General features: G+C 42.4%; 1 protein-coding gene across 1 annotated transcript; it reads right to left on the bottom strand.

Annotated features, from left to right (window-relative positions):
• Positions 1-1,969: 1,969 nt before the first annotated feature.
• On the bottom strand, positions 1,970-8,795 carry AHSG (alpha 2-HS glycoprotein). The gene is made up of 7 exons (XM_032193401.1): positions 8,549-8,795; positions 7,037-7,147; positions 6,014-6,098; positions 4,963-5,126; positions 4,557-4,670; positions 3,662-3,742; positions 1,970-2,596 (listed from the first exon to the last, which is right to left on the bottom strand). The coding sequence occupies exons 1-7, from the start codon at positions 8,750-8,752 to the stop codon at positions 2,318-2,320; spliced, it is 1,038 nt and encodes a 345-aa protein (XP_032049292.1). The 5' UTR covers positions 8,753-8,795; the 3' UTR covers positions 1,970-2,317.
• Between the last annotated feature and the right edge of the window lie 2,026 nt (positions 8,796-10,821).

The following is a 10,821-nucleotide window of genomic DNA, read 5'->3' as shown; positions in this document are numbered from 1 at the left end:
CCATTTAATAGCGCTCCCTGCCCAGCAAATCTATTACTAAATACTGAATCCGTTACTGAGGTCCAGGTGCATGAACACAGGGCTGTACTTCGGGAAGGCAAACTGACTGCTTCAAAACAGTTATGGAAAATGTGTCTGTAAGAGGGAAGTGTTAAGGGGAAAAATGATGTGCAGTTACTAACTGGAATCACAAGAAAGTACAGAGCAATTCTACTATTTATTTATTTTTATGTTTTAGGAAAAAAGCAAGTAGCTATGCCAGGTGTAAGTGAACATCTGTGAAGCATGGAGGCTGCAGGTGCTCTGCTACATATCCTCGCTTTGTGTGGTTGGAAATTGCAAAAAGAAAATGCAGCGTTCCTTGAGTTCAGAGATCCCCACAGGCAGGGATCCCTTTTATAAACTTGCTGCTTCTGGTAACAGATAAAGAATTTACTAAGTCTGGAAAATGCTGTCTGGTATAGCGTAGCACCAACTCCATTATATATAAGACAATTTGTATGGTTAATTAAGGTGAATCCTAGCTCTAAAAATCCAAAAGCTAGGAAAACTCTTTGTTCCAGGGAAGTTAGAAACCCAGTCTTGTGTATCTGAAGTCGCAGTAATTCAGATCTGAATTTACACTAATGCAGATAGTAGTAGCCATTTCTTTACATCCTGCACTGTGTCTTCTGCAGCGGGGCTGGGGAGGCCACCCACCTTCCCACTGCAGAAATTCTATGCAGCTCAGTACCGGCACTTTTAAAATAAATGGCTGGGCGCTGAACATATGGGAGGCACAGCTTTACAAAGAAGCAAGAAGTCCCTGGGCACCTGCCTGGCAAGTAACTTCTGCAATTGCCTGCAACACTCATCCTGCGAGAACTCAGCTCTTCCTCAAACAGGAGAGCTGCTGCCTTACAGGGGAGATCTTGTTGGCAGGATGCCGCCATCCCATTATGCTGTGGCTCAGAGTCGGGGCTGATTTTCCCTTTTTTCCCCTCCACACACCCAGGTGAGCACTGATACATGCATAAGGCTTTTCCTTTCCCCACTGACACAGCAGAGTGGAAGCTTTCCGTATCAGAACCTGTTGCACTGTCACGAAGAACAAATGTTAGTTGTGTTGCTTACTGAACGCTGGAAGGTTGTAACTAAGAGAATAGACTAGGTTATTTGAAGCAGTTCGGAAATGACATGTGTTCCTCAGGTTTTGCTGCCTGCATGGTAATTATCTTGTAGCAAGTGCTGTTCCTGGTTAAAGATTCATGACTGTCTCTGAGACTGCTCCCCTGGGCCTGCACAATTCCAGTCTGGTAAAGATCCTTCTGGCCCCTGTGTCTTTTTACTTCTCTACCAAGAATAGATTTGGGCTGTAACACGTGAGAAATACAGGGAAGATCTGACTGCTAGGACAATGGTAAATTGCCATCACTGTCTGGGTCCTATTACACGAGTCGCGTGTCTGTAGTGTATTTTTATTCCTTTGAGCTGGTTTTCCCTCAGAGGCACACAAGGCGTACAGTGCCCCAGGATCGTATTGTGCCTGTGTATCTGCTGCAGGACAGAGAAGACGCATGTGCGTGGTTGGGAGTATCGATACTTTCAGCCTGTGCAGCAATGAATGTGTTCTGATTCTTTGTTCTTTTTGTAGGCATCGACGCTCTTATTATTCTTTATGTCATATCCAAAATTATTGAGGTTTTTCTGGTGGGTACTAAAAGGAGGTACATGCTAGGAAACACTACAGGTGGAAGGGAAAAATACATTTTTTTTCCTGCCACTTCTCTAGTGCTGTTGGTGTGTGATCAAAAGAAAGGACTGACCTGATTTTCTGCAGCGCTCAGCACCCACACATCCCAGGGAAGCTGATGAGGAATGCAGGAGCTTACTGTTTTTGAAATCAGGCCCAGAATATGACTCATAATGCCATGAAGGAGATACTTGACAACTAAATGAAAAAATATACAGGGAGAAGGTACCAAAGCACTTTTGTTGAACATTTTATTGTGAAGTAATCTTTCGGCTGGTGTTTCTATCACAAAGCTACAACTGTTGTATAGCTCTTCCAACAGTTTCATTGAAACAATTTTTGCTGTATTTTACCTAGAGCATCCCTGTATGTAGAGAAAACAACTGCTGTATGTTTCAGTCCCCTACATTTTGTAGCAGACCTTTGAAAGATCCTGGCCTCGGCTCTGTTCTCTGGAGGGTGAAACTCAGTGGGGCCCAGAGTCAAGTTCTCAGCTATTTGCACTTGGTGTTGTGCTCCGTGTGTTGATGCTGCTGCTGCACGCCAATCCTTCAGTTAGCTGTCTTGCCATGGCTGTAACACAGCCTATATCTTGAAATAGCGAACCTTGCCAGGGCATGGAGGAGGAGGCAGCGCAAAGCCAACTGGGCGAGGTACTTTATCATGCTGAGCAACCTCTGGAGCTGCTCTCTTTGCTACAGATTTTGCTGAAAGCGCAAAAGACGGAAACTCTGAAGAGCTGGATTCGGATGCAACAGGGCTGTGGTGGGAAACTCTGAGGTTATGGTTAGTGAAGCCTTGTCCAGGGCTGGGTACCAGTCCTGCAGATGTGTCTTGGCCTGGGTGAGAGAAGGTAACTCCAGGCTGGAAAAGAAAAACAGTTTGTGTGTGTGTTACAGTTATTGCATGTACAGTAACTGTGTAGGTTACTTAGGATTTATCTTTAGGATTTTACTTTAGGATTTTATTGATCTACAGGCAATCGATACCTTACTAGGTACCCTTCTCCTAACTAGACACTGACTCCCAGCCCAGGTACAAAATGTTTCTGACCATCAGGAAAGTTTTGATTTGGTTTGAACACACACACACACACACACACGCACACAGGAAACCAGAAACACATTTTTAGTATCATCAAATTCTGTGCTTATGTGAACGTTCACTGTGATGTATGCGGCTAGTGAAACACTCAAACCGAGCTGCTCCTATAACCTGTATTCTTTCTTTCATATATCTTCTAGACAGTTAATTACTGTTGTGTTTCCAAGAGCATTGGCCTGTAGGAAGTACTCAATGACCAGTTAACTCTTCTCAAACCAATTGCAGGGTATAATACCTGGAGGTCTTTAAAAGACGTTTAGGTATAGAGCTTAGTGATATGGTTTAGTGGAGGACTTGCTAGTGTTAGGTCAGAGGTTGGACTAGGTGATCTTGGAGGTCTCTTCCAACCTAGATGATTCTGTGAGACCACTCAAGTCCTGTGCACACAGGTTTCTCACTTGCTATAGCAGTGCAGCTCGGGGTCCCTGGATTCAGTTAGGTCTAAGGACATAAGCAGCAAAAGCTTCCAGTTATTTGATCTACCACAGTTGCTCTTTTATTTTTTATACCTGTCTGCTCCTTTCACTTAGCTGAACAAAATTTGGTTCCCTTTGCCTTACTGGACACGTGAAGCTCCCAAATAGTTAGGAAAAGAAACCACGTTAAGCATGAATGACAGAGGTGACACAATTCTAGCACAGAAATCAATAGGACAACCAGAAGCCACCTTATCTTATTTTTTAGGATACAAAGTTAAACTGTTAAGTTATTGCAGATAGCTGATGCAGTCTACAGTGAAAGAGGTAAACTCAGGACAATTGCTTCAAACAGTCCTGGTAGGCAAGAATGCTTTGGAAAGGAAGGGAGTATCCAGAGGATTGGTACCTGGTGTCCATACAGCTCGCAGTCTACTCGGAGGTCCTCTTTGGGCCGTGTTACCATTGCTGCTCTGCAGAAACCGAAATTCTGGCAAAGCATAATAGAGCCAAGAGAAAATAGTGAGAAAATAGAGGAGACCTGCATGACAGTTTTTAATTTCAGTACATTTAGGAATAGCTACATCTCATGCTTTATCTGAGCAGTAAAGCGCTTGCTTTTTAGCATGTTGGACACAAAAGCCAAACTGTTCAAATGTGTAACCACCAAATAAGGGAAACTCCTGTATTCTTTTAGAATAAGACTGTGTGTCTGGATATGAGGGAGGGAAAGAATATGTAGGAATCTAGGTAAACTGTTCCCATCCACTGAATCTGGCTAGGACGCTTTTGTTTCGTCAGAAACAAACAAACAAAAAAGAATTTTAGCATGATTAAGTGTATAGTATAGTTCTCAAGAACCTATGCATGAAACCAAAGCATACGGACAGCACTTTAATTGTAGGAAGATAAAACAGTCTGCTCTTTTGTTTTGTGTTTGTGTAGTGTCCACTACAAAGGAGGTTGATTTTCTCAGGTGCACTTATTAAGAAAAGTAAATGATAATATATATATATATGCTGATTATTAAAAATATTTTGTGTTAAGGGTGCTGTCATCCTCAACCCTTTTTGAAATACATTCAAATGCATTAGGATTCAACCCAGATACACCAGAGGGAAGAGAAAGGTGTGATATATCTTTAGAAAGCAGGTATTGAAAAGCGCATCATAGTGGTATACAACTCTTGCACTTTCTTTCATTCTCACAAAGGTCTATTCCTGTACAAGTGCAAGTGCATCACAGCATGCCTCTTTTCTACCTCTGAGCTGGCGAGATCAGGATGGATGTGCTGGCATACTTACAGACTGATCCTCAGGAAGCAGTTGACAAGCCTCCAGATTAGCTTTAGCCTCTTCTGCTGTGCAGTTTGTGGCAGCCACAGCAAACTCAACAGAGACCATGTGCACTGGCTGATCCTGATAAAACAGGAAGAATGTTTAACTGACTTTGCAGTGTTTGCAACTGCAGAGCTGCTGGGGAAAGATAAAAGGCAAATGTTGTGACTTCTAGCTCCACATCTCCCACAGAAGTCGAAGGGAATCCTGTGGCTAAGATGACACAAAATGCTTGGGAAATCAAGAGCAATTCAGTAGGGCAATTTAAAGCAAATTCAGATCTGTTTGCAAACATAACTAGTTACCACTGCTCAAGAGCCATGGAAGAAATGTTCTATTTTCATGGAAGGGCAGACTCAGTTCTAGCAATTACCTGTATTTTGGCTCTTCCAATCTCAAGGAGTCTGAGGTAGGCATCAGGAGTTTTGCTGTTGTGGTCATTGAGGGCAGCAGTTACAGCTGCCAACACCTCGGTGTTGTTGAGACTCGCAAGGAGCGGGCAGTCAGGGCAGAGCTGCAGAACATCTTCACCTGAGTCTGCAGTAGGAACAGATTATGTTTCAATCTCATCAGAGGTTGCTTTGAAAGACAGTACAGACCTATGCAGTGACGCAAAACGCTGTTTGTTTCACCATCTGTCCCAAATTATAGCGCAAGGATTTTTTTTCAGCACAAACTATAGATGGCAGTATTTCACACGACTTTTGCTTTTCAAGTCCTGGAGTCTTCATGCAAGCAAAAGTCTTGTGGGCTTCAATAGCGTATTTCAAATGCTCTTACTCAGGTTTTAATCATTTTTCTTTCTGGCAAACTATCCATGGCACAATGAAAAGATGCCACAGGTCACACAAGAAACGGTGGAAAAAATAAAGTGTTTTAATTTATTGGAATTGTGTTTCCAAGAGTGTGTTTCATTCACTCACCAGTTTTAAAAACATTCCTGAAAACATCAAATACCCAGCAAAGAGCTCTCACGCAGAGCATGCAGAACAGATTCCACTTTCCCATGGCAATATTGAAAACGCCAGATTTAATAAATAAGGGGAATCTGGCAAAGGGGTTCTGAAAATCAACAAACTCGAGCAAATTCAGACCAACAAGGAATCAAATTCTTGAGGAAAAGCCTCAGTGCTTCAGTGCCATCCATCTCTAGGTCAAATCTGGGAAGTGCTCCCGAGGTAGTCTTAGCATATCTTAGCTGTCAAAGGGGAGCTAAGAGAGGGGGCCAGGTTTGTAGGTAAGTGAAATCATAAAAGCGACTTCCAGAGCAGCTGGGCTTAGAAATCCATTTTTGTTTTTCTTTTATGCTATATTTATACACAGTACTTGCCAGTGTTTTAGAATCAGAGGGGCTAGTGAACTGTGACAACTGCTATAGCAATGCTCCAGCCTCTAGATTCAAACACAAAGACCCAAATCTTTACCTGCATGCGAGTGGCATTTACTAGCAAGTACAGACAGCTTTCCATTCAAGTTCTGCAGTTTAACATCACAGTCACCCTCAACTGCCTAGAGAGAGACAAAAATCAAAGGGTTACATTGTACAGATAGATAGGAATTTCTGAAAAAGGCAACGATTGCTATATTCAAAAGAACAGGTCCTGGCTGAGTGTTCCTGCAGAATCAGCCTGATTGCAAAGACCTTGGCAGGCCTGTCCTGATGTCTGTGATTTTGTAAAAGGCAGACCCGGGCAGCAAAATTCAGATCCTAATCTGGATCTCAGAAGTATCAGAAGTGCCACGGTATCTAGGTTATAGACGTTTAGTTCGTGTTCCTCTCTCATAAAGAGCAGAGAATATGAATCCTTATGAATTAAGACCTTCTGCAGAGCTGTTTGATAACACTCGCGCTGTAATCTCGGCTGGTCAGTGGCCATGGTAACAGCACTGTGCTGCCTTGTGTGAGCTGGCTCGCATGCAGCATCCAGCAGGGGAGGAGATGTCAAAGGCAAAGCTGGGAAGAGGGAACAGTTAGTTACCTCCCCCAGCATGGAAAATGGGATCCAAGCCCTGGTGAATACAGGGGTGGATTTAGTCATGAGCTCTGCGAATTGGGCCCCATTCTAGAAACAGGAGGCTTAAATTGTCAATTGCTCACTCTGCTTTCTGCTTAGGAAGCAAAGCTGCCTGTAGTCAGACAACACTTCCAGTGCTTTGCTTAGGGAAAGCTTTTCACAGCTGGATCACACTTGCATAAGAACAAAATATCTGAGGCCAGTAAATTCCAGCAGAGCATTGCTGTGAGGGCAAAGCCCTGGCTGAAGGGAATAGCTCTGCTGCAGTCACTGGTGGCTAGACTTGACGTAATTTCCCTAGTTAACACCCCACATGTAGCCAAGGGAAGGTTGTGTTTGCACCGTATGATCTAACTGATCATAACTGGCCTCTAGCATCAACACACTCAGCTTGTACTTTTGCACCAAGGTAGTAAGGCTTTGGATACTCACGTGTTCTGTGAAGCTCCTTACTGTGCAATTTGCAAGAGGTGTAGGGCTAAGAATGGGACACGTGGTCTCCAATAAGTCAAGTTCAAGAAACAGTATCTCATTATTTGGCCCCTGGGAGAAAAAAAGGAAGAAAAGTGGTATTTAAAGTGGTATTTACTTCTCAAAACATCACCAGAGTTCTTCCCTGGGGCTGAGCTGTGGTCTCTTGCTGACTGTCGTTGGGTAGCTCCAGGTATATGCTGGAGTGCCTGAATAGGTTCTTACTGTATAACTTCATAACTAACAAGAGCTGGTTTTTAAACTGTAGTGAGTCAAGATAGTCCCACTGACATCCCACTGATTTTTTTACCAGCTAAAGAGCTGATCCGTAATTTTTGGAAAGTCCAGTTTACATATAGGGGGTCAGCTCTCATAAGTTAACTTGATTTTATTTTGTTGGGTAGTTTTAAAAAAATCAATAGCTGGTTTTGTTGATGAAAAAAATCTGTATTTATAACCCGGTACCAGGTAAACTCCACACACTGGTGCACATTGGCCTGTCCCATTGGAATTACACTGAATTCCAGCCTCAATATTCATGTTGTTATGGACTGAAGGATCTTTTATGGTTGTTCCTGAACATTTTCAACTCTAATGTAAGACATGTGAATGGCAGGGCAGCAATGAGGCTCCATAGCACTAAAATTGACTCTGAGGTTTGAGTCAGGAGTGATTCCTTTTAATCCAATGAAGTTATTTTAGAGTAAAAGTATTAAATGGGAGCAAAGCAGTGTAACCAGTGTTTTTGTGTAAGTAACCGTGGGGACACTTCTAATCTCATTAATGACTGCTTCATTCTCTTGTAAATGACATCTTCTCTCTCATGTCAGGTAGCAAACAGCCCTGGAGTTTCATTCTTGTTAATAATTGCAGCCCTTTCCAATGTTTTGAGAAAATCAAGGATTCTAAATGTGTGCATGCATTGTATTCATGACCATTTCTACAGCCTTTCTAGATGGCTAGAATTATGTGAGTAGATCTTAGTGGAAATGAGACTGCAAACCACAGTTGCTTTCATTCAGCTTCCTTGTCAGCTCAATGGGATATTAGGTAAAATTCATACCTACTGCAAAATCCCTAATAGCATGGAGTTACGGTAGGTATGCATTTAGCCAATAAATATTACCTGCATCATGAGAATTATCCACACAGTTTCTCTCCAGATTAGCTGCCGGGCTCATGAATCAGCACTGTGAGTGATCTGCCCTAGCAGGCGTGCTGCGTTCGTGAACTGAGCCCTTTCTAGCATTGTACCAAAATAACTTAACGTTTCTCTCCCCCCCTCTGTTCTGCTCTTCCCCTCTGTCCAGTGACCTGAATTCTCAACTGCTACAAGGTGGCATTGCACCATTTAAATCAATAGAGCCCTGCTGATTCCCTGCAGGTGAGGATCTGGCCCTTGGCAGGGCTCGTTGGTCATTTCCAAGCGTTCCCAGTTTAACGCAGGGCTCAGCCTGCAATCTCCTCACTTACCTGCGGCAGCACGCGGACTTTCTCGATTCTGTTCAAGGCAAACTTGTATCCGTGGTGGCTGTGGGCATTAATGTAATTCACAGCTACTTCAGCTGCTGCTTCCGATTCTGGGTCATCGCAGCCCAAGGGAGGCGGGGAAGCTGCGGGTACAGCTCTGTGAGTTGGAAGCTGAACAAGCAGTATTAAAGCTAGTAGTGCCTTCATGGCACCCAGAGAAAATCGATCCCTCTCCAAAGTAAAGGTCTAAGTATACTGTTCAGATGGTGGCTAGGTAGCTGGAACCGGGGTCTCATTTATATAGTACATACCACAGACTTTGCATGAGTGCATGTCTGATATTTGTCCCGGTTCCAAGAATGCATTGCAAACAACAAAAGAGAAAAGTAAATGTTAGGACATCAGTCTGACTGATTAATATTGGCCAAAGTAAATTTTATCAGGTAGGACATTGCGAAGTCTGCTAAAAAGAAGAAAGCATCAGCAAAAAATTAAGATAATTTTTACATGCTCCTCTACCAACTAAGTACAGTACATGCAAGAGAAAGAGGATCCCTACTGTTAAATGTGGAGAGATGCTAGGGCTGATTAAGCTTTGTGGTAAACAAGGACACATTTTGTTAGGGACCAGATCTCACCAGACACCAGTGTAAACTGGCAGATCAGAACCATGATAAATGAGAAAACAGGATTTGAATTGGTTCTAAGGATCACATTCAGAAGCGAATTTAATTATATAGCAGCTTTTGTCACTGAATTCATTTGGAATAGGAAATGAGATGTAGCTTCTAAATCTTTTGCATCAGCTCTTTATTTCTCTGATTAATCTGAATATTCCCAGTAATTCCTGTTCAGATATTCAGATTTTATTCTGCAATGCAGGTATTTTGGAGAAATTTTCATGGAATATGTTGTACAGATTTGAGGATTTGATATAAGATCCAAAAGGGCACAAAATTGTTTTTAAGAACTTAGATCAAAATTAGCTGCTTAAGTCTAGACATGTGTGCCAAAAAAAATCCCCATCCAGTTAGGCACGTATTATTATGGTTTTGCATTGCTCAGCTGACCTAAACAAAACAAAGTTTGTTTTCCATCTAAGGTCATTTGAGTGCTATGAGCTGGATACTGCAGTCGCTAAATCCCCAAGTTTTAGTGTGCCAGGTGAACTCTGAGCATACCTAAGGCACCCCGATAGAGGGTTCAAAACCGAGAAGGCCGTGGTGGCTCTCCATAACCATTTAAGAGTAAAAGCTGTCTTCTAGCAAGTAGGAAATGAGGTACAAATCTGCCACATCCTAAATTGTGCCTGGACTTCCAGAATGTGGATTAGATTTACTCTGGAGCAGCCACCTCACCTGACTTTCAAATATGGCAATGAAAATGCAAGAGTTATGTATAGAAAGAGAGTGAAAGGGAGACGTGTGAGGCTGCTGGTAGAGATTCTGTGATTCAGCCAGCAAGCAGCTTAGCAGGGCTGGACCCCTCATTTATATTTTGTTTCACAGTGTCTGTGTGTACAAAACAACGACTGGAAAACAACAATGGTCTGTGGAGCAAAATATAGCTTCGAGGATGTGTTCAGCATTTATGGTCTTTAATTAAAGCTTAGTATTTTTCTCTAGATAGACTCTAGCTAGAAAGACTGTAGCTCAATCCGGAGAAAAGTTTTTTTCCTGTGGGGATTTTGGCATGGGTTTCTTTGATCCATTTTATGGTGGTGATCAGACTGAGAATTGTGAAGGTCCCCTCTGACTTTAAAGTGTCTGAACCTCTGTTGTCATTTTCAAGGAGTTCGGGAATTAGCTGCAAATTCGAGATGAATAGGAGGACTTCAGCACATTTAGAAGTTTTCACTTTTGATAAATATTTCTCAGCTTGTATGATAGTGTGACGGGGACTAAAAGACAAAAGGTGAAAAAAAAGTCGAGTCATGTCTCTTTCTACTAGAATTTGGAAACGTTGAAAACAGCATAAGTAGGAATGGTTCTGTCAGACAAATGAAGTGATGAAGGAGATCTAGAAGAGATTAAAAAGGTGAAATTATTTCCTTCAGCTGCAAAGATGGAATGATTTCCTTCTTTTATGTGTGGGATGAGGTGAGTTCTGGATAGTAGGATTTGCATATTGAAGAGATTCCTGGGGAAAAGAAAGTCTCTTTCTATCTCTTGCAGGAAAAAAAAATACTCTGAGCATGACTGATTTCTTCCCTTCACAACACCTGATTTCAAAATCAGGTGTTGTTTGGCATTTGTTCTATTGTGTGGATGATCATT

The sequence above is a fragment of the Aythya fuligula genome, chromosome 9 (genome assembly GCF_009819795.1).
Source record: "Aythya fuligula isolate bAytFul2 chromosome 9, bAytFul2.pri, whole genome shotgun sequence".
In the NCBI taxonomy this organism is placed as follows: Eukaryota; Metazoa; Chordata; class Aves; order Anseriformes; family Anatidae; genus Aythya; species Aythya fuligula.
The sequence above is the reverse complement of the archived record's forward strand: the minus strand, read 5'-3'. Positions and strand labels throughout refer to the sequence as shown.